The following is a 25,316-nucleotide window of genomic DNA, read 5'->3' on the forward strand; positions in this document are numbered from 1 at the left end:
AGGCCCACTCCATATTTTTATCCAGAATTTCCTGTCACTTCGTACTTTCCGTGTCCAAGTTGGTGCATCCCATAGTTCCCACCCATATCCAGGAGAATGGGTTCTGCAGGGTTCTGTATTGAGTGTCTCTCTATTTTTACTGGCCATTAATGGTCTAGCAGCAGCTGTAGGGCCGTCCGTCTCACCTTCTCTGTATGCAGAGGACTTCTGCATTTCGTACTGCTCCACCAGTACTGGTGTTGCTGAGCAGCATGTACAGGGAGCCATCCACAAGGCACAGTCATGGTCTCTAGCCCACGGTTTCCAGTTTCCCACCGCAAAGCGTGTGTTATGCACTTCTGTCTGTGTCATACCATTCATCCAGAACCAGAACTGTACTTTAATGACGATCCACTCACTGTAGTGGAGACATATCATTTCTTAGGACTGGTTACCAATGTCAGATTGGCTTAGCTTCCTCACCTTCGTCAACTTAAGCAGCACCTCAATACCCTCCACAGCCCGAGCAACACCAACTGGACTACAGATAGCTCTACGCTGCTGCAGCTCTGCAGCAACCTTGTTCAATCCCGCCTTGACTATGGGAGTCTGGTTTATGGTTCGGCGGCATCCTCAGCGTTGCGTTTACTCGACCCAGTGCACCACTGTGCCGTTTGCCTAGCGACTGGAACTTTTAGAATGAGTCTGGTGACCAGCATCCTGGTGGAGGCCGGAGTCCCTCCATTGAAGGTTGGGCATGCACAACTGCTCGCCAGTTACGTTGCACACATTCGTAGTTCTCCTGAGCATCCAAATTACCGTCTCCTTTTCCCACCCACGGCGGTTTATCTCCCGAATCGCTGGCCCAGGTCAGGGCTTCCAATTGCAGTTCATGTCCGATCCCTTCTTTCTGAACTGGAGTCCTTGCCTTTACCACCTATACTTGAGGTCCATTCACGTACACCTCTATGGTGTACACCTGGGCCGCAGCTTCACCTGGACCTTTCACATGGCCCTAAGGACTCAGTTAACCCGCGGATCTCCGCTGCCTCTTACTCTAGATTGTTGACAAGTACGGAGGCCACAAAGTGGTTTACACAAATGGCTCAATGGCTGATGCTTACGTCGGCTTCACGTATGTCCATGGAGGATATATTGAATAGCATTCCTTGCCTGGTGGCTGCAGTGTATTCACTGCAGAGCTGGTGGCTGTATCTTGTGCACTTCAATATATCTGTTCATGCCCCGAGGAATCGTTTATTCTGTGTACTGACTCCTTGAACAACATACAAGGTATCGACCAGTGCTACCCTCACCATCCTTTGGTGGCGTCTATCCAGGAGTCCATCTATGCCCTGGACTGGTCCTGCCATTCAGTGGTGTTTGTGTGGACCCCAGGACGTGTCAGGATCCCAGGCAACAAACTTGCCGACAGGCTGGACAAACAGGCTATGTGGAAACCGCTTCTGGAGATGGGCCTCTTTGAACCTGACCTGCATTCTGACCTACGCCGTAGGGTTTTTCGGCTTTGGGAGACGAAATGGCGTAACAGTATACACAACAAACTGCGTGTCATTAAGGAGACTTCAAATGTGTAGAAGTCTTCCATGCGGGCCCCTCGCAGGGAATCAGTTTTCTTCTGCTGGCTCTGCATTGGCCATGCTTGGGCGACGCTCGGTTACCTCTTGCGCCTTGAAGACCTGCCTCTGTGTTGGTGTGGCACCCAGCTGACAGTGGCCCATATTCTGGTGTACTGACCCACTTTGACTGCCCAGCAACGAAATCATGGGTTACCGAATTCAATGCCACTCATTTTATCTGACAATGCCTCATTGGCTGATTTAGTTCTATGTTTTATTCGCGAGGGTGAGTTTTATCATTTGATCTAAGTTTTAGCACATGTCCTTTGTGGCTCTGTGTTCTCCACTCTAGTGCTTTTAGGGTGGAGGTTTTAATGTGTTGCAGAGTGACTGGCTTCGCCTTTTTATTCTCATGGTTGGCCAGCCACTGTAATCTGCTTTCTTGTTTCATTCTCTTCTGTTTCTAGCATATCTCTGTTGTTTTCTTGTCCTCCTTTTTTCCTTTTAGTGTTAGTTGCCTTTCCTTCATTCTTGTGGTTTTTCCTTTCTTTCCGTTTTGTGTTATATCTCTTGTCTGTTCTAGTCTCACACTTGTGGCATTTTTTTTATGAAGAACAAGGGATCGAATGACCTCGTAGTTTGGTCCCCCCCCCCCCCCCCCCCCCTTTAAAATCAACCAACCAACCCGACGCTGAAGTCTTACTGTGTGCCATTTTAAACTAAAGCTTGTTTTTCTCTCATCTAATTGTCTATGATGTCATAATCCCCTGAACAGTTTTCATGCTACTATATAATTTTGCAGGTACAGCACTGCAAATATAGTGGTAGTAAAAAAAAAAGTACTGATTAAAATGTCATGTCTGATGCTGAAGTTTTACTGCATGAACAGCAAAAATATAGAAGCAACAAACTTTTTTCCTCTCATCATTTTGTGGGGTGTCAATGAGAAAAAGTTTTATAAAGATTTGAAATTATGTGTAAATTTTGTTTTAAGCCATGAAGTGCTCTCATTCTGAAATACTGAGTGAATAAAGCCCGGGCCTCTGCAGTTTTGCTGCCTCAAAACAAATACAGTTTCTAACTGTAATCTTTGTCTTATTGTGTTAAACTTTTAACTAAGATTATATCATTTAATGAATAGTTTGTGGTAGCATTTTAAATTTGTTCAATAATTAAGTGAAATATTGAAAATCAAATTTTTGTTGCCTCTGGCGGCCATTAGACAACCTTCGTTCTGGGTTCAGAGACAGTCACTTAGTGATACGGATGTGATAACTGTATTAATTAACTTGGGATTTTAACTATTCTCCAATGTGCTGTTTCACCATCTCCTCCCAATAATTCAAAAACGGACAGGAGTGTAACAGTGTGGATTTCTCCCAGGAAAATCAACTGCGGGCCAGATCTATACTCTAAGGCAAATTCTAGAGAAGAAACTCAAATTCAGGATTGGCACACATCACCTCTTTCTAGAGTTTAAAAGCAGGGTATGATAGTATAGATACAGAGTAATTATATCATGCCTTAGCTGAACTGGGAGTCACTGGAAAATTGGTAAGTCTCATGAGAATGAGAATGAACGAGACACGTGTGTCTGATACACTAAACATTGAAAATGGGGTACTGTAAGGCCATGTATTAGTTTGCCTCCTTTTTAATGTCAGCCTGGAGAAGACAGTGAGGGATGCAAATCTTTTCAGCGGGGGGATGATCTTTCAGAAATCAGTCCTAGTACTAATGTATGCATATGACATAGATATAGTGGCAAGAACCTGAAATGCAGTGAAAGTGACATTTATCACTCTTGAAGAGGCTATCAGGAACATGAGATTAAACACTAACCAACAAAAAACAAAATACATTGCTGCCAGAAAGTCACACAAGGAGAACATGTCAGCCTCAATAACAGTGGGAAACTATACCTTCGAGAGAGCTGAGCAGTTCAGGTATCTAGGTTCGATAGTCATCTGCTTAAACAACACTTTGTATTAAATCAGAGACTAATAGCAGCCAATAGAAGCTATTTTGCTCTATCAGGCCTGTAATCATCAAGGCTTCTGACCTGCACCACCAAGTTACTTATCTGCATAACGGTTATAGAACCAGTTATCACTCCGAAACTTTGGCCCTAATAGCAAAAGACCATGAAATACTGGATGCATTTGAAAGGAGGATTCTTCAGAGAGTTGTCAGCCCAATTTGTGAAAGAGAAATGTGGAGGAAAAGATACAGTCATGAGTTTTACATCATTTATAAAGACCCACCTCTCACAAGATTAGTGAAATCTTACTTATTGAGGAAGGCTGGGCATCTAGCATGGGTGAATGATGCGGAAGTGCCCAAAAAGGTATTATGTACAAGGAAGTCCAGGAGGACAAGAGGGCATGGTCATCCAAGAATCAGATGGGTGGATGGAGTCATTGAGGATGTCTAGAAAATGGGTTATAGATATTGGAGAGTTTTAGCAACAGAGTGAGATAAATGGCAGAATATTGTTGAAGAAGCCAATGCTCACAATGAGTTGTAGAACTACAACAGAAGAAAGTAACAACAATCTATGCATGGGACAGTAATTTCCTAGTTAGGGTGCTGCTAGTTTGTGACCAATGATGCGAGATGACACAAAACATTGCAGAACCCATTACTTGTTCTTGGACGGCAGGCACAATGAAAGTGAACCTGCTTGCATTCACATTTCAATGCAGTCCAACATTCGGCCACTTTCACATCTGAATGCCACACAAATTTAGATATTGCACAATATGACCGGCCGACCAAATGGAGACGCACAATGAGGCCTCTTCCAAACTCTGGTTGGTGCTGATAATGCTGTCTCACCAAATATGCAGCATCTTCGTGTCCTTCATAGTGATCTCACTCAACATCTGATGCTGGTCACATCCCTTGTATACCGTACCATGGTTGGTAACAACACTAATGCACTCCGATGGCTTTTCTGCCTGTCACAGAGGATTGCAACTGTAATCATTTCATACTCACTGGTAGTGCGTATGTATATGAAGTTGATATAATAGAGGGAAACATTCCACGCGGGAAAAATATATTTAAAAACAAAGATGGTGTGACTTACCATACGAAAGCGCTGGCAGGTCGATAGAAACACAAACAGACACATACATACACACAAAATTCAAGCTTTCGCAACAAACTGTTGCCTCATGAGGAAAGAGGGGAAGGAGAGGGAAAGACGAAAGGATGTAGGTTTTAAGGGAGAGGGTAAGGAGTCATTCCAATCCCGGGAGCGGAAAGACTTACCTTGGGGGAAAAAAGGACAGGTACACACTCGCACGCACACACATATCCATCCACACATATACAGACACAAGCAGACATGGAACTGTTTGTGAACTAGAAATGGTGGATTTTATAGTGGCGGTAGTGTTGAAAGCGGTAAAAAAATTTTTTTTGTTATGGTTTGGAAGTGGGTTACGTATTATTAAGTATATATAGGCGGGATAAAATTGTATAGCAGATTACGGTAAAAAGGAGAAGGTGAGTACAAAGTGAAACTACTGGCAAAAACAGAAAGAGAAAATAAGACAACAGAAAAGAATTCGAAATGCAACAGTGACAATAAAAAACGTAATTGTTGGGTTCAAATTACTGATATCAATATAATAGAGGGAAACATTCCACGTGGGAAAAATATATCTAAAAACAAAGATGATGTGACTTACCGAACGAAAGCGCTGGCAGGTCGATAGACACACAAACAAACACAAACACACACACAAAATTCAAGCTTTCGCAACAAACTGTTGCCTCATCAGGAAAGAGGGGAAGGAGAGGGAAAGACGAAAGGACGTGGGTTTTAAGGGAGAGGGTAAGGAGTCATTCCAATCCCGGGAGTGGAAAGACTTACCTTGGAGGAAAAAAGGACAGGTACACACTCGCACACACACACACACACATCCACACATATACAGACACAAGCAGACATGGATCTGTTTATGAACTAGAAAGTCTGCTTGTGTCTGTATATGTGTGGATGGATATGTGTGTGTGTGCGAGTGTGTACCTGTCCTTTTTTCCCCCAAGGTAAGTCTTTCTGCTCCCGGGATTGGAATGACTCCTTACCCTCTCCCTTAAAATCTACATCCTTTCGTCTTTCCCTCTCCTTCCCCTCTTTCCTGATGAGGCAACAGTTTGTTGCGAAAGCTTGAATTTTGTGTGTGTGTTTGTGTTTGTTTGTGTGTCTATCGACCTGCCAGCGCTTTCGTTCGGTAAGTCACATCATCTTTGTTTTTAGATGTATATGAAGTTGCATTGACATCCAACCATCTCTTCTGGGTGGCTCACTTTTTTATCAGGCAGTGTAGTTAGCATGCTTATGACAACAGAGCTTTCATTTCTACTGGTGAAATGATGTGAGGCATAGCAGTAATGGAAATTTTGTGGAATAGGCTTAACATTTTTGTTGCTGTGTCAAATCAGGCGTGTATAGAGTGGTTCATTGCTCTACAGTACTATGTAAGCTGGATATATCAGTTTTCTAATCCAGTAGTTGCCTTCATTAACTTTCTGCTATTTTCCACTGCTCTTCTGACAATTATTTTGTTCCCTCTGTTGGCAGCAGTTTTGATACAGCAATCTTTAAATGCTACATATATTTAATTGTGTTCAAGGGGTTGAAACATTAGATCTTATGACCCAAAAAATATGTTCTTTACCAAATATCAATAACCCTCTCATTTTCCAGTGTTGGAATGTTCACTAAACTAACACTAGATGTCAATATATTTCAGTGCTCTCTCTCTCTCTCTCTCTCTCTCTCTCTCTCTCTCTCTCTCTTGACAGATATTTGCTCAATGATTTGGGCATGATATAGGTGAGGCTCCTAAGAAACAACTTTAATCTGTATTTTAAATATCTTTTTATCTGTCTGCTAGGCATGCAATTTCTGAGGGTAGATTATGTGGAATTTTGTAAATGTGAACACTGGAATGAGTAAATATCAGCAGTAAAAATATAGCAGACACACCCAAGGGGCTCAACCAAAAATGGTAAGATACAGACATGTTTAATCATAGGACTTCAAGCTGGGTCCCAGTTTTTTAGTAGAGTAGGTATAAAATTACTTGGTCCCTAGTGTCCCAGATGATGGGTTAGGGGAAGAGACGATGGTAGTGGTGGGGACTTCCTTGTGATGAGACAGCACTGTAAGGGAGGCATAGTTCTATCGCTGAATGACACACACAAACACCTACCATGCAGAATTTGTAAGTTACAGCTAGAAAATCTGCAAATGATTTTATTAACAGGTTATGCCAGTACAATCAATAATTCGACAAGTCAACCAGTTATATGCACAGGATTATACTGAAACTGCAGCAATTTATTTTCACCTTTCTTGTACACCTTCTTTTTTTCTTGTTGTTCTCATGTTAAAATTAGCTTCTTTTGTCAAAGCACTGTGGGGTTTACACAGTTTCACCTTGCTAACATGCTAATGCAGTTGCAGTTGCGACAGGATCCTGAAACAGTCTACAATTCAACAAAAAGTTGACGGCAAGTAAGGCCAATAGCTTAAGAAAAGCGCTTGCTGGGAATAAAAATAAAAAAATCCTTCACTTATGTTGTTACAAACACATACTAATTGTTATCTCACTAGCTGCTGGTGGCCCTGAAAATAATTGCAGTATTCAATTGGAAAAAAAATCTATAGTCACTCATCTGTCACAGGAGATAGTTAGGCAATAATTTGTTTTGGTATCCTACCCTGTGTATGAGATAAGAGAGATGTTACGAATATTTCACTTTCACTCTGTTACTTGTGCAGGTGATCAGAAATGAGTTCACTACATACATTCCATGTTCTAGAAGCTGGAGACAGGTACAGATCTCATCTCAAGTTAAAGAAAAATTCAAATTATTAACTCCATTTTGTACACAGAAATATATGACCTAACATGCACCAAATGCAAATTCATAGTGACCCATATTTTCCATTGCAAACTATTTGTATTTTTTGAAGCACCTTAAATAATGTCAGAATATTAAAATAACTATGACCATTAACAAAATATAGGAATATGGGCTTGGGACAAGGAATGAGAGAGGAGAAAGACTAATTGAGTTCTGTAATAAATGTCAGCTAGTAATAGTGAATACTCTGTTCAGAAATCACAACATGAGGAGGTATACTCGGAAAAGACCGGGTGATGTGGGAAGATTTCAGTTAGATTGCATCATTGTCAGACCGAGATTCCAAAATCAGATACTGGATTGTAAGGCATACCCATAAGTAGATATAGACTCAGATCACACTGTAGCAGTGATGAAGAGTTGGCTGAAGTTTTAAGACATTAGTCAGGAAGAATCAATATGCAAAGAAGTGGGATATAAAAATACTAAGGAGTTAAGAGATATGCTTGAAGTCTCTAAGGCTATAGATACAACAATAAGGAATAACTCAGTAGTCAGTACAGTTGAAGAGGAATGGGCATCTCTAAAAATGACCTTCATAGAAGTTGGAAAGAAAAACATAGATACAAAGAACTTAACTGCAAAGAAATTATGGGTAACAGAGGAAATACTTTGGTTGATCGATGAAAGGAAGAAGCACAAAAATGTTCCAGGAAACTGAGGAATGCACAAATACAAGTCACTGAGGAATGAAATAAAGAGGAAGTGCAGGGACGCTAAGATGAAATGACTGCATGAAAAACGTCAAGAAATCGAAAAAGAAATGATCGTCGGCAGAACAGACTCGGTATACAGGAAAGTCAAAACAATCTTCGGTGACATTAAAAGCAAGGGTGGTAACATTAAGAGTGCAACGGGAATTCCACTGTTAAATGCAGTGGAGAGAGCGGATACATGGAAAGAATACACTGAAAGCTTCTATGAGGGGGAAGATTTTTGCCTGATGTGATAGAAAAAGAAACAGGAGAAGATTTAGAAGAGGTGGGGGATCCAGTATTAGAATCAGAATTTAAAAGAGGCTTGGAGGACTTATGGTCAAATAAGGCAGAAGGGATGAATAACATTCCATTAGAATTTCTAAAATCATTGCAGGAAGTGGCAACAAAACAATTACTCACTTTGGTGTGTTGACTGTCTGGCAACATACCATCTGACTTTTGGAAAAATATGCACACAATTCTGAAGACTGCAAGAGCTGACAATTTTGACAATTATTGCACATCAGCTTAACAGCTCATGCATCCAAGATGCTAACAAGAATAATGTATAGAAGAATGGAAAGGAAAATTGAGGATGTGCTAAATGATGATCAGTTTGGCGTTAGAAAAGGTAAAGGCACCAGAGAGGCAATTCTGATGTTGCAGTTGACAATGGAAGCAAGACTAAAGAAAAATCAAGACACGTTCATAGCATTTGTTGACCTGGAAAAAGCATTCGGCAATGTAAAATGGTGCAAGAAGATTGAAATTCTGAGAAAAGTGGGGGTGAGCTGTAGGGAGGAATAATAAGAGTGAATGACCAAGAACGAAGTGCTCAGATTAAAAAGCTTGTAAGACAGGGCTGTAGTCTTTTGCCCTACTATTCAATCTGTACATTGAAGAAGCAGTGATCGAAATAAAAGTAAGTTTCAGGATGGAATTAAAATTCAAGGTGAAAGAATATCAATGATATGATTTGCTGATGGTATTGCTATCCTGAGTGAAAGTGAAGAAGAACTATATGGTCTACTGAATGGAATGAACAATCTAATGAGTACAGAATATGGACTGAGAGTAAATCAAAGAGAGACGAAAGTAATGAGAAGTAGCAGAAATGAGAAAAGTGAGAAACTTAACATGACGGACAGAGCAAGGAGGACATCAAAATCAGACTAACACTGGCAGAAAGGGCATTCCTGGCCAAAAGAAGTCTACTGGTATCAGGCATAAGCCTTAATTTGAGGAAGAAATTTCTAAGAATGTACATCTGGAGTACAGCATTGTATGGTAGTGAAACAAGGACTGTGGGAAAACCATAACAGAAGTAAATCGAAGCATTTGAGATGTGGTGCTACAGATGAATGTTGAAAATTAGGTGGACTGATACGGTAAGGAACACGGAGGTTCTACGCAGTATCGCAGAGGAAAGGAATATGTGGAAAACGCTGACATGGAAAAGGGAAAGGATGATATGACATTTGTTAAGGCATCAGGGAATGACTTCCATGGTACTAGAGGGAGCTGTAGAGAACAAAACCTGTAGAGGAAGACAGAGATTGGAATACATCCAGCAAATAATTGAGGATGTAGGTTCCAAGTGCTACTTTGAGTGAAGAGGTTGGCACAAGAGGGAATTCGTGGTGAGCCACATAAGACCTGTCAAAAGACTGATGATAAAAAAAAAAAATAAAAAAAAAATTAAAAAAAAGGGGGGGGGGGGCAGTTCCTCATGAAGTTGGTGAAAGAGCCTGTGACAGGCAAAAGAATCAAATTTTGTTACCAAATAGTTTCTGTAAAATCATTTCAGAGAGACTGTAGAAACGCAAGTGTGTGCAAGCCTCCAATAATGTTGTGTAACCAAAACTGGTAGAGAATGTTTTGTTTGTAATGGGTGAAGCTCACAGCTCAGTAGGCAACAGCAAACTGAGGTGGATGCCCATTTGGAGTAGAGGGATGGACTCACCCAGTGCTGAGAATGAGAATGCATTTCTGCACCCAGACCAAATTAGATGTCATTCATTAACCAAATGAAAATTATATCCAACTCTTTCTACATAGTCAGCAAGATAACTGTGTGTGATTGCATTTATGGGATAGCAGTAGGTCCCATAAACTGAGTTGTAAGACCTGGAGCTGTAAAAGAATATCTGTTTGTTACATGGGAGCAACCATTGATTAGGAAGTCACATAAAATGGAAACAGACTGACTTAGTTTTATTGTGTTTCTTCAGGGTTTGCTCTCTATGCACTTTCAACTCACAGGGAAATACTTCCTCCCCCACCATAGAGACCATTGACCATCTTGAATTAGTATCTCTAGACAGGGATCTGTAACAAATTGAGGCCATCTGGGCCCTGTTTTTTTAATGAGATTCACAATCCGCATACTCCTCCTCATCATTGCTTGTGGGATGAGATCCCGGTCAATAGATCCATTAAAAGCATGAAACCAGAAATGTTGCAAGTAAGATATCGGCTTACCAGGAAACTAGAAAGACAAGAGTCCCATGAGTAACAGAAATAAAGGATTAGGGTAGTGTGGAATCAGTAAAGAGGATATGAGAAAAGTGGTGGTTCAGAGCAAAAATAATGGAGATGTGATTCTGTCCAAAGGGAAAACAAGAACATGAAGAGAATCCTCAGAATAAATGTTGATGATGATGAGTCAGCAAATAAAAGAATATTAGTGAATGAGAGACCCAAAGTTACTCAGTTTACTCCTCCACCTAACTGTGATCCACTGATCCATTCCCACTGCCCTCAAAACATCCCCTGTTAAGTTCCCAGAATTTCTTAACCCCAAACATTGCCTCACTATCAATCCCCAAATCCCTCAAAATGGACACCAACCTCACATGCATAGAGGGAACTTTCAACCCTCCATCTAAAAACTGATCCTAGCCTTATAATCCTATTTGCCTACATAGGCTCCACCATGGTAGTTATGAACCAAAGGGTTTAACTGACACAGGAACTCTGCCATTGGTCATATGTGTCCATCTACAAGACCTACCACAGCGATACATACCAGAAGTCCAGCTGGATCTCCAGTAACGTTTCAAATCTCTAGGTCCATCCCAGAACTTCTCCCTTGAATCTGTCTTCCTCCTCACACCTGCCACTCCCCGTACTCCTACCTTCTACGCAATTCCCAAAGTATGTAAATCCAACCTCACAGTATGCCCATTGTGGGTGGTTACTGCACTCCCACAGAGAGAATCTCTGCCCTTGTAGACCAGCACCTTCAGCCTGGTACCAACTGCTTGCCCTCCTATATAAAAGACGCCAATCATTTCATCTACCAACTCTCCACACTTCCTCTCCCTTTACCACCTGGCACCCTGCTGATCACTATCAATGCCTCACTTCCCTCTGCACTAACATCCCCATTCTTGTTGCTATGGAACACTGCCTTTCTCAGCACCTGACTGACACCAGACTTACAACTTCCTTCCTAGATGGTTGATTGGTTGATTTGGAGGTGGGGACCAAACAGTGAGGTCATTGGTCCCATTGGATTAGGGCAGGAAGGGTAAGAAAGTCAGCCATGCCCTTTCAAAGGAAGACATTTAGGGAAATCATGGAGAACCTAAATCAGGATGGTCGGACGCAAGTTTGTCCTTTCTGGTCACCATGACCAGCTGTATGCCCACCCACAATTACTTCTCCTTTGAAGGCATTACCTGTCACTAATTCATGGTACAACGATGGACACCTGTATGGCACTTTCTTATACCAATTCATTCATGAACTATCTAGAGTAATTCTCCCTAACCATCCACAATCCCAGACCCCTCACCTGGTTCAGATTCACTGATGACATCTTCAAGATCTGGATGGAGGATGAAGACACTTTATCCTCACATTCCTCTAGAACCATAACACCTTCTCCAATTGCATCTTTCCAAATATGCCAAGGCTATCACTGAGGCCTTCACAGACCGAAATTATGCTTCCCATCATGACCAGAAACAGATTTGTGGTGCTTGTCTCCCTGGTCACATACCATTTCCCACATACCCACTGTCTGGCCACAAAGGATCGTCCTCCTCATAACTCAGGTACCACCCAGGACTAGAAAAACTGAATCCCCTGCCAGTGTTCCACCACCTCTTGTCATGCACTGGAGTGAGCAATATCCTCCCCACCTCTCCCACAGTGGTATTCTGCTACCCACCCAACCTACACAGTAGCTTTGTCTGTCCCTGTTTCACCTCTGCTCCCAGTCCCTTGTCACAGGGCTCAAATCCACTATAGACATAGATGCAAGACCTGTCCCATATATCCTCCCACTACCACCTACTCAGTCTATCACAGGCATCTGCTACCATATCAAAGGCAGGCATGTGATCTATCAACTTGGCTGCAACCAATGTGCCACATTCTATGTGGACTTGACATCTAACAAGCTATTTGTCCACATGAATGGCCATCACTAAGCTGTGGCCAAGAGTCCAGTTTCTCACCACACAACTTGATTTTCTTCTCAATAACACCAGCTTTTCTATATCGGGGAAGTGGGAACTCCACTTGCAACATATCCTTTGTTCTCATAACCCCTAGCCTGAACCTTTGGTAGTCTTTGCCCTCCACCTGTCTATCACCTTCTTTGCTCCCAGTTCAGCTCTAAACATGCCTTCTTTCCTGCCAGAGCACCTGCATTAGCCCTTTATCCTTCTATATTTCTTTCTTTCTTTTTTTCTTTCCTTTCCCATTTGACACCCCACCCCCCTCCCCTTCCCTTTCCCCTCCACCTCCACCACAGAACAGCTCTCCAATGGTCAATGCTGCACCTAGCAGTCCACTATCCTGTCCCTATTACATACCAGCATGCTCCCACAGGCAGCACTAGTATCTTCTTCCACTCCTACCTTGCTATCCTTACCCCTTCCCATCCCCCACCTCTTCTGTACTAATGTCCAACACAGTTGCAGTTGGATTTTAGCAACCAAAGACAACAGTGTTTGTGTGTGTGTGTGTGTGTGTGTGTGTGTGTGTGTGTGTGTGTGTGTGTGAGAGAGAGAGAGAGAGAGAGAGAGAGATCTGCATCTGAAGAGAGATTTAGTTCATAGCTGATTATATGTAGTAAGCTTTTTTTATCCAGTGCCTCCTTAGTGTGGTTACTATCGTTTTGAGTTACACAATAACATGCCTTACACTGATGCTGTTCACATGACAATGTGAGATGATGTGCGTCTGACCTAAACTTGGCTAATCCTAGATCGACGTTCCGAGAAAATAATCTGTCATTCTTTCATAGGATTATTACTTCTTGTGAGAGTAGTAGTAAAGTTATACTAGGTGATGTATTTGATGGATGGTTGCTTTGTTCAGTCTGTCAGGCTGTGGAACAATGCTTCAGAGCCTGTGACTACCAAAAACAGCACAAAATACAGAATACTAATAAATACAGTATATAACGACATGTTATTAATTTGGTTTGTATGTACTTCCTTCTTTAATTTTCATGTGAAAATATCAACAGCCTTTTGCGTTTTATATCCGGTATTGTATTTACATACTTTTTGTACCCTCTCAGCTCTCCTTCCTCTGTAAATGAGTAAATTTGATTGACCACCAGACAGATCACTGAAAATGTCTTATTACAAGTAGCTATAAACCTATAAGCTGAAACAAATGCCCATACTTCACTCTTACAAACTATGCTTTACCAAGATAATTTATCAGTGTTGTGTTCTGTAAAGTTCTCCTTATTACTTAGTATTTTTGGATAATTGTACTGCACTTATTCAAAAATATGTGCAGTACCATTTATAAACAATTGGGTTAGAGCACTGAACAAAAATATTAAGTTTATGAATGCCAGCTTCATTGATATAAATGGTACGATAATGTGCAGAGTGCTCAATTTCTCTACTTCTGCTTTCAGCTGTTAAATACTCCAGTACTCCATCAGAGAAACAACAGGAAAGGCATAGTGCCACCTGGGACAGCAGGTATGTTAAAAAATGAAATAACATTATGTGAAAATTTTAAGGTTTATTTTGTTTTCCAGAATAAAATGTGGTCATCGGACACAAATATTTTTTATTGCTCATGGAGTTATGTTTCCTCTTTGTAACTAAATTAAAGGCAGTTTGTTTTTTGCAACATCCGTTTCATTTCTTTTACTTATGAGGCATATTCAGTGGCCTATTATACATGTTTGTTCCTATGTATATAGTAAATGCATTATTTAGTACATACAAATATGTTACTACATTACATTTTCTCATGTTTTTCTCTCATTTTATTGTGGTTAGAAACAGCTTCTGCAGCACAAATTTCATGAGGATAACCAATTTTTTTCTGCAAATGATTTAGTTCTCCATGCTACCAAAGAGTTGTGTCTAACCTTAACATCAATATAATGTTGAATTACATTATTTATTTTGCAAAACTGATTTAAACATGTATTACAGGCCACTGAAGATGCTTGATAAATGAAAAAAAGTGAAATGTATATGCAAATAACAAACTGCCTTTCATTTAGTTGCAAAGGCAGAACATGTCTGCATGACTTTTGAAGCAGCAAAGAAGTGATGGGAAATGGAAAAAAATAGTGATAATACAGCCATGACAGGCATTTCCCATCATGTTATGCAACAGTTTCAAGACTACCCACATCAGACTCGACAAGACCATCCAACATATCAGGTTCAATTAGTCTTGACAAATAAATAATGTAATTCCACATTATATTAACACAAAATTCAGAAACAACCCTTTGGTAGCACAAAGAGCAAGATTTCCAGAATAGACTTGGTTAACTTCACAAAACTTTGCTGCGAAAGGTGTTTCTAACATAAGAAACTAGAAAAAAAAGAGAAAATGTAACATACTTGTAACTACTACATAATGCATTTATATATGTGTGAATTTTGAAGGAAAAACAGAAAACGGAAAATAAGATGGTATTTTTACTATGCTTTACCACTTGTGGCAAATTAATTCATCATCTTCAGAAGCTGAGTATTAATTTAGCATTAGGCACTGGACTCGCATTCAGGAGGACGACGGTTCAATCCCGCGTCCGGCCATCCTGATTTAGGTTTTCTGTGATTTCCCTAAATCACTCCAGGCAAATGCTGGGATGGTTCCTCTGAAAGGGCACGGCCGACTTCCTTCTCCATCCTTCCCTAATCCAATGAGACCAATGACCTTGCTGTCTGGTCTCCTTCCCCAAAAACAACCCACAACCCTATTAATTTAGCAGATGTCAGTATCTTCTTCATAGAAGCATAATTCCATGATATGTCCAGAAATGTACATATTGTATGTGATTATTGTAAACACAGATTGATAATTTCCTAAACTGGATCAAATCTATGTGATTCTGGACATTTTATGGCATTACGCACCTATGAAGAAGATATCGACACCTGCTAAATCAATACTAAGTGCCTGAAGATGACAAATTAATTTGTTGAAACTAGTAAAGTATAATAAAAATATGTTTGCAACTGACAACTGAATATTTTCTGAAAAATGTATACTAAAGTCACTGAAAATTACAGCCTTGAATAAAATAATAAGTTTATTTTGTTGGTTGATTGAAAGAAGGATATTTGAGAATTTTAATCTGATACAATTTTTAAAAAAATAATGTTTAACTGTTCCAGGAAAAGTTTAACAGCAGAGTTTGCTTTAATTCACACATTTGTTACTTCTTAAACTGAAATATATGGTGTGATTATTGCATTGTAGCTAGCTCTCTAGTTTTCATTATATCAGGAATCCTCTACTTCGTTTGTTGTAGTCTTACAGTATAACCAGTGATGTTACATCTAACATGTCTAGTGTCACTTTCATTGTCATTATAGAAGTAGAAGATTTGTAAACTCAGCAAGTATACTGATTTACAATGCCCTACATCTAACAGTGTTATAACATAATGCAGAAATTTATGTTTTGGCCTGTTCTAATTTGTTCATAATATTTTAGAAGGTATTTTAGTTATTTACACTATTGGCCATTAAAATTGCTACACCATGAAGATGACATGCTACAGATGCGAAATTTAACCGACAGGAAGAAGATGCTGTGATATGCAAATGATTAGCTTTTCAGAGCATTCACACAAGGTTGGCACCGGTGGCGACACCTACAACGTGCTGACATGAGGAAAGTTTCCAACCAGTTTCTCATACACAAACAGCAGTTGACCGGCGTTACGTGGTGAAACATTGTTGTGATGCCTCGTGTAAGGAGGAGAAATGCATACCACCACGTTTCCGACTTTGATAAAGGTTGGATTGTAGCCTGTCGCGATTGTGGTTTATCGTATCGCGACTTTGCTGCTCGCATTGTCGAGATCCAGTGACTGTTAGCAGAATATGGAATCGGTGGGTTCAGGAGGGCAATACGGAACACCGTGCTGGATCCTAACAGCCTCGTATCACTAGCAGTTGAGATGACAGGCATCTTATCTGCATGGCTGTAATGGATCGTGCAGCCATATCTCAATCCCTGAGTCAACAGATGGGGACGTTTGCAAAACGACAACCATCTGCACGAACAGTTTGATGACGTTTGCGGCAGCATGGACTGTCAGCACGGAGACCATGGCTGTGGTTACCCTTGATGCTGCATCACAGACAGGAGCGCCTGCGATGGTGTACTCAACGATGAACGTGGGTGCACGAATGGCAAAACTTCATTTTTTCGGATGATTCCAGGTTTCGTTTACAGCATCATGATGGTTGCATCTGTGTTTGGCAACATCGCGGTGAACGCACATTGGAAGCATGTATTCGACATCGCCATACTGGCGTATCACCCGGCGTGATGGTATGGAGTCCCATTGGTTACACATCTCGGTCACCTCTTGTTCGCATTGACGGCACTTTGAACAGTGGACGTTACATTTCAGATGTGTTACGACCCATGGCTCTACCGTTCATTCAATCCCTGCAAAACCCTACATTTCAGCAGGATAATGCATGACCACATGTTGCAGGTCCTGTACGGGCCTTTCTGGATGCAGAAAATGTTTGACTGCTGCCCTGGCCAGCACATTCTCCAGATCTCTCACCAATTGAAAACTTCTGGTCAATGGTGGCCGAGCAACTGGCTCATCACAATACGCCAGTCACTACTCTTGATGATCTGTGGTATCGTGTTGAAGCAGCATGGGCAGCTGTACCTGTACACGACATCCAAGCTCTCTTTGACTCAATGCACAGGCGCATCAAGGCCGGCCAGAGGTGGTTATTCTAGGTACTGATTTCTCGGGATCTATGCACCCAAATTGCGTGAAAATGTAATCACATGTCAGTTCTAGTATAATATATTTGTCCAATAAATACCTGTTTATCATCTGCATTTCTTCTTGGTGTAGCAATTTTAATAGCCAGTAGTGTATGAATTTGAAATTAACATAGTTACTTATGTATTAGCAATTAACAAATAGTTACAGAATGAGTAACTGCTTAACAGGTAGTAGCAAACTCGAACACATGAAACTGAAAGTCTTTTAAACAAACTGTGTTTTTGTTGATTGATGTATCATTATTTGCCAGCTCTCACCTAAGTGTAATGTGCACAGAATTTATACAGAATTGTAATGAAACTTCCTGGCAGATTAAAACTGTGTGCCCGACCGAGACTCGAACTCGGGACCTTGCCTTTCATGGGCAACTGCTCTATCCACTGAGCTACCGAAGCACGACTCATGCCCAGTACTCACAGCTTTACTTCTGCCAGTACCTCGTCTCCTACCTTCCAAACTTTACAGAAGCTCTCCTGCAAACCTTGCAGAACTAGCACTCCTGAAAGAAAGGATATAGCGGAGACATGGCTTAGCCGCAGCCTGGGGGATGTTTCCAGAATGAGATTTTCACTCTGCAGCAGAGTGTGCGCTGATATGAAACTTCCTGGCAGATTGAAACTGTGTGCCCGACCGAGACTCGAACTCGGGACCTTTGCCTTTTGTGGGCAAGTGCTCTACCAACTGAGTTACCGAAGCATGACTCACGTCCGGTACTCACAGCTTTACTTCTGCCAGTACCTCATCTCCTACCTTCCAAACTTTACAGAAGCTCTCCTGCGAACCTTGCAGAACTAGCACTCCTGAAAGAAAGGATATAGCAGAGACATGGCTTAGCCACAGCCTGGGGGATGTTTCCAGAATGAGATTTTCACTCTGCAGTGGAGTGTGTGCTGATATGAAACTTCCTGGCAGATTTAAACTGTGTGCCCGACCGAGACTCGAACTCGGGACCTTTGCCTTTCGCGGGCAAGTGCTCTACCAACTGAGCTACTGAAACACGACTCACACCCGGTACTCACAGCTTTACTTCTGCCAGTACCTCGTCTCCTACCTTCCAAACTTTACAGAAGCTCTCCTGCGAACCTTGCAGAACTAGCACTCCTGAAAGAAAGGATATAGCGGAGACATGGCTTAGCCACAGCCTGGGGGATGTTTCCAGAATGAGATTTTCACTCTGCAGCGGAGTGTGCGCTGATATGAAACTTCCTGGCAGATTAAAACTGTGTGCTAGTTTCAGGAGTGCTAGTTCTTCAAGATTCGCAGGAGAGCTTCTGTAAAGTTTGGAAAGTAGGAGACGAGGTACTGGCAGAAGTAAAGCTGTGAGTACCGGGCGTGAGTCGTGCTTCGGTAGCTCAGTTGGTAGAGCACTTGCCCATGAAAGGCAAAGGTCCCGAGTTCGAGTCTCTGTCAGGCACACAGTTTTAATCTGCCAGGAAGTTTCATATCAGCGCACACTCCGCTGCAGAGTGAAAATCTCATTCTAGAATTGTAATGCTTTAAAAGGTCCAATTTCCTCCTAGCTCGATTATCTTTCCAAACTGCCTGCAGCCTTTTTCTTTCAGGTGAGGGAATTCAAAGTTCTCAAAGCTTATGAGTTTTGTAGTTTTTGTTTTTGTGGTGATACCCTGCTGCATGGTAAAGAATGAAGCAATGACCTGGTAAACTATATGTTTCATTATATATTTGACAAGGGAAATATTGAAAAAGTTTGAATGAATTGTGCACGCAGTAAATGGTATGTTTCAATTAATACTTGCAAAACCACTATGATAAATTAAGAGACTAATGAAACAATGTCTGCTATGCTTTAAAAACTGCATGGCACTTGACATTTTTTCCCTTTTGTTTAGTGATGATGAAGCACTAGAGCTCATTAAGAAACCTCAGGAAAAAATGGCTACAGAGCTACAGACAGCAAAGCAAAAGGGTAATTCTCCTGGAAACATAGTTGCTCAGAAAAGCAGAGAAATACAACAAAAGGTATGATATGAAACACAAACAAGCCACTTGTTATTTATTATATTGGACTTCTTGAAAGTATGATAATGAGACAGAGTGGAGTTTCTTCCTCTATCACTAATGAATATTTCCTTCATCCTTTCATATTCCTTTTTGCATTTTTCATCCAGTAAACATAGTATTATTTAATAAATTCTGAAAACTCAAAGTTAGTGACTGACAGCAGAAGCATACTTGAAGTTTATTCCTGTTTTTATCCTCAGTCATACTATCGTAACAACTTTGATCCAACATAGGCACTTTTCTTTGTTCTCCAAAAAATGAGTGTATTAACCATATACTTTTAAGAGTTTAACCTGTCACTATCATATTTTTAATATCTTGCCTCCTGCCTATAGTATTAAAAAAATAGTAGCTCAGATGCAAAAGATATGGGTATTGAGAGAATATTGTCACACTGTAGCCACATTCGAGTCTAAATCCAGATGTTGTCTCATCAGTGAAACAGAACTCTTAGCACTGAAGGTCCATTTATTAAGAACACCAACTTACAGTCAGAACAGAACTGACTCCTGGACAGAGAGGGCAGTTATTTATACTAACATCAAGTATTGCAGAAAGCTAGTATTTATACAACTATCAAATATTCTGACATATAGACATTACAAAACCTTCCAGAAGTGATAAATATAAAACAACAAATAATTGCTGATGATCGGGTTTGAACCAGCAACCCACACCACACCAGCCAGCAACGCTAACCACTACACCACACTGATGACACCTGAGCTTGCAGCATTGCTCCCTCTCCTGTAAAAATAGTAACGTGCAGTTTCAGAAGTCCTCACTGGAGCCAAGCACTGAACCAGGTATATCTTGTCACTGATCCTCTGTATGGCAATGCAGGTGAATACTCATTTTCTGATTATGTTGTTATGTTCTCTTCGCTATGACGGGAATTGAAAAGAGCTCCTCCCATCACAGCCAAGTCCTCCTATTGAAGCTTCACGGTAGTTGAGTGATTCAACGTTTTCCTGGAAGCTCCCATCATCAATCTGAGCCTCTAGATTGAAGTAGGGTTTCATACAGAGGACATCAATGATGTTTCTGTACTTTCGTCTCCTCGATGATTATAATCCTTGACTTCGTATGTTACATCCGACAAGTGATGAAGGATATATGTTTTAGTAACTTTTCTGATATTCCCACTTCCCACATAGGCATAAAAAGCTGTATCAAGTCTCCCAGGCTGTGTCTTGCAATTGTACCTAATGGTTACTGCTGAGCAGTTGCTCTTTCTAACAGCAGACCATACATGCAAAGCAGTTGCGTCTTTACCTGCAGTTGCTCATACTCTAGGCAGATGGGCTATGCATGGCTCTGTTTAAAAAGAATAACTCGATGTACTCACGGAATCGAGCCGCGCGTGTCTGCTTTCATGCCCTGCAGCTGATTCACTGCAAAAATAACTTGCAACTGTGATTGTATAGCCAAATAGTCTATGCATTGGCTAGAATTGCGAGTAAATAAAATACACAAAAATAAAAAATAAAGTTAAATAAATAATTTAATAGAAAGGGTTGTATCTTATCATCTGTAACCACTGTAGATGACAAATCACTTCCCAAATGAATGAGAAGTGGTCCTACAATATTCATTTAAAATACAGACAGAAAATACCCTTATGTTGAGAGTGTTACAAGAATGGTAGCAAATTCCTCAAACTAAATAGTCACCAACAATATGCAAAAACTAAGTCCATATTGCAGTCACGACACACGAAATATTCACCAGCTCAAAGAGCTCAGAGTTCAACATGATGATTCACAAATTAATGCATGTGATATGAACAGTAGTAACTCATACTTTGTCTATTCTCATTTCTCTAAATCAAGTGGCAAAAGTTAGAGTCTTACGCTGGGGCACATCCAGACTTCACAAAATGTAAGTCCCTTCAGAAGTTAAAGTGTGGTAGCAGTCGTTCACTGCCCAGAATTAATCATCTCCACAACCGAATACCACTTGTTACCACGAGCAGGTCTGCCTCCCTCCAGATCTCACAGAAAAGTGTCCAGAATGGCTGCCTTGAGCTCCACTTGACTCTCGTAGTGTTCTGCTAGTGTCTACTTCATCCTCACCAAAAATACATCTTTCTTCAACTCTAAAGACATGATTTGATTCAACATGACCACTTTTCCTTACTAAATTAATATATTATAACAATATTTAAGTGAAGAAATGTTATAAATATTCTGTCACCCTCAGATAATTTACAATGATAATAAATAAAGGTTTGACCATAAATAAATAAGGCAGTATTCTTGTGCAGGTGGACTCACTATAAATGATAACAAATTTTTGTTATATATTATTTAAACAGTTATTTACATTTTGACAGAGGCATCTTTTGGTTCTCTTTAAAACTGAGGAGTCTACTGACACACGCAGTTGACCACTTTTAAATTAGCACAGTTTTTTAATGGCACTTGCAATCAACATTTGAATAAAATTTCTGGCAAAATAATAAAGTGCTCATTAAATAAACACACAAGTATGACAAAATATGAGGTGTTGATGCTGTGTAAATGTGAAGAATATAATTTTCTGACAAACATCTGCATAATGAAAAAGATATAAAAGGTGCTGTAAACCAATAAATAAAATAGATACAGATAAGTAGCTTTCAGAGATGATAGGTGTAGTACAATGCTATCCTTGAGATATTGTTTGTTGTAATCACATGAATCAGTTAAAAGATGTTAGTTCAGAGGTTCATTGTGTAAATGTGTATTCACTGCAAAACATTAACTTCTGTAATTGTAAAGATATTGAAATGTTGTTGTATCATTGGATGCACCTCATTTATCTCAGATTGCTGATGTAATCAAATTTGCTTTAGTACTTCATGTGAATTATTATAGACTCTTGAAGAGCTGTAACAAGCTATCTTTCAGTTTGTCTCAGAGCCTGCCATTACTGAGAACATAGTTGGCCCTCTTAAGTGACTGACACATCATCCAAATTCGCCATACCAGGAGTTTCCTGTTTCCATTGACGCTGCTCGTCTCTGGCACCTGGCTTGCCAGAAAGATCAACTAGCCTGGCTGGCTGCAGCTTGCCCAGAGCCCTGGGCCTTCTAATGTTCAGCCATTCAACAAATTCGTATTACCTCATGCCAATTCTAGGCAACCAATCAGCTCACTTGTATACACGTAATGTTACAATCTAACTGGCTGTGCTTGGTGTTATAGCGCTCTCAGTCTTTCTCCTGGCCGTCCAGGGTTCGTATGTGAGCCAGCTGCATGGCATTGTCAGTCTTTGTGATGAGGTGTTTCATGTATTCGTCTTGCGTATCACGTGGGTAAAATGGGAGCTGTGTATCCATTGTCCTTTTGGTCTTATGATCGTGGGACAGAAAGAACGGTATGAAGCCTGTATTGTCTTGCTTTGCTGTGTTGTATGTGAATGTCCAATCTCTCTGTTTGACTTCATCGTACATCAAGAGCATATCTGCAAATGTCTTATTGATGTGTACTGTGAGACCATTCGTCTGTAGATAGTAAGTGTCACGCTGTGGGTGTCACAATATGAAATTATCTGTGATACTATATCGAATGGAAAACTTTTCTATGATCAGAGATCATCACATAGGGTGCTCTGTGCTTCAAAATGATGTCTTCTACAAGGAACTTTGAAATTTCCTGAGCCGTAGCATTTGGTACAGCTTTAGTGACAGCAAAGCAGATGAGGTGACATTGCAGACTATTATCCATTGATTCCTGTTTGTTGACTTCGGGAACCTTCCCGAGAGGTTGATTGGTGGAATGACACTGCTTCATGCAGTATGGGTACCAGATGCTCCAGAGGTAACTGCAGTATATGCTTCTGTCATTGGTATTAGCTAAGGTGCATTTTCACATGTGCAACTTTCTGTGCACACTAGGTGAATGTGACCACTGCATAAAGAGGCAAGAAGATGGATGCACCGGTGCAGTCATGCATGCCTCTGAATTGTGCACACTGGTCACTGTGCTTAGGCGCATGGATGTCCCCACCCTGGACAAGGAGATACGTGCAAAAATAATGTGCCTGTCCAGGGTTCTCCCATTTTGCACTTTGTTTCACTATGTCTCATGTTAAAAGATTCAGTTTTTTGCATGCGTTCAAATCTGTCTTTGTGTAGCATTTTGGCCAAGTGGTTTACGAGAAACACATGCAATTTCAACCATATTTGTCTGATGGTCACAAAACATTTTCTTCATTTGACCTGGAATTGATCCCAGTTATTGAGCTTCTCTTCGTTGTTCTGAAACCATTGCTAGGCTGCACCATCCAAGTAGAAGTACACATTAGCTAAATACATTATGTCATACCACCTGTTATATTTGGTGATTTGGTCGAATCTTTTCAGCCATTTTGTTGTGTGTTGACCAGCATCTCTGGAGAACACTGATGGATGCCTGATGTAGAGCTGACTTACTGCTGGCTTGAAACCTTTTGGCCTCCTGAATATATGGACCGTGGGAACACTGTACTGTTCGTATTCTGGTACCTATCCTTGCAGGTGAAGGCTTTTATGTTGCCGAATTGGAGACTCGGTGATGTAGATGTTTTGAAACACCCTGTGTCTCCACTAAACAATGTTATGTCATCCAGACTTGAAAGCTGGGTCATCTGTGAAATACAAGGGCTGTTCAGTAAGGAATGATCATAATTTTTTTATGGTCATAATTTCTCGCACTAAAATTTAATCTTATGATATTCTAATAGCTTAATGTGCAACAAACACGCCATAGTAGTTTCATTGTTGGGACTCCTGGTTCCCAACTGTGAGAGGCAGGCAAGGTCATACATGTTCAGTATCGCCTACTGCTGCAATGGAGGTAACACGCGAGGAACAATATATGGGTTTGAAATTCTGCTTTCGTCTCAACAAATCTTCAGTTGAGGCCTATACAGTGTTACAGGAGGCCTCTGGAGAGTCTGTTCTTCCCTACAGCACAGCTCGAAGGTGGTTTAAAATGTTTAAAGAGGGAAGACAATGAATTTCAAAGGAAGGTGGACCTGGTGCTCCAGTTACTGCTGTTATGGAAGAAAACATGAACACTGCCGCTGTCATTGTGAGAGAGGATCGATGAATTACTTTAAGATCACCTTCTGAAATACTGAACATTTCATTGGGTGCCACCGACATGTTGGTGACAGAAAAATTACACATGACACGTGTTTGTGCGTGATGCGTTCCAAGACTGTTGCTTCCCGAACAAAAGGACATTCGCGTGTAGGTCTGCATGCAGTTAAAATTGATGTTAGAGGAAGATCCAGATTTTCTTTCAAATGTAATCACTGCTGATGAAACTTGCTACAACATTTTGATCCTGAGAGCAAACAGCAAACTCAATGTGGAAATCTCCTTCATCACCAACCCTCAAAGAAGCAAAAGTGGCTGCTTCTGCTGAGAAAGTTGGGTAATCGCAATCTCTGATATTCATGGAGTGGTTTATTAGCATGTAGTACCTGCACAAACATCAGTAACTGGACAGTATTGCAGGGATGTCATGAAAACATATCTGGCACAAAAGACCACATTTCTGTGAAGTAGCCTGGATAATGTGCGGCTGCATATTGCCAATGATGTTGCTGAATATCTTGCAAAAATCAAAGTGAATACATCCCTCACCCTCCATATAGTCTGAATTAAGCCCCATGTGACTTTTTTCTGTTCACTAACATGAAGAAATGCCTTTGTGGGAGGCACTATCAATCATCAGAAGCAGTGGTGATGGCTGCAGAGGCAATTTTGAAGGACCTTTCAAAAAATGGTTTCCAGCATGTATTTGAAGACTGCCAGAAATACTGGGACAAGTGCATCACATTCATGGG

The 25,316-nt window shown here is 40.8% G+C and overlaps 1 protein-coding gene across 2 annotated transcripts in view; it reads left to right on the forward strand.

Annotated features, from left to right (window-relative positions):
- The window catches only part of LOC126458436 (cilium assembly protein DZIP1-like), a 289,883-nt gene that overhangs the window by 257,029 nt on the left and 7,538 nt on the right, over positions 1-25,316 (forward strand). The window contains exons 15-16 of one of the 2 annotated variants that reach the window (XM_050095490.1): positions 14,094-14,160; positions 19,325-19,454. In XM_050095490.1, the coding sequence (XP_049951447.1) occupies positions 14,094-14,160; positions 19,325-19,454 (197 nt within the window). The remainder of the gene's footprint in view (positions 1-14,093; positions 14,161-19,324; positions 19,455-25,316) is intronic. The other variant, XM_050095491.1, reaches the window with a different exon arrangement.

This window comes from Schistocerca serialis, chromosome 2 (genome assembly GCF_023864345.2).
Source record: "Schistocerca serialis cubense isolate TAMUIC-IGC-003099 chromosome 2, iqSchSeri2.2, whole genome shotgun sequence".
Classification (NCBI taxonomy): Eukaryota; Metazoa; Arthropoda; class Insecta; order Orthoptera; family Acrididae; genus Schistocerca; species Schistocerca serialis.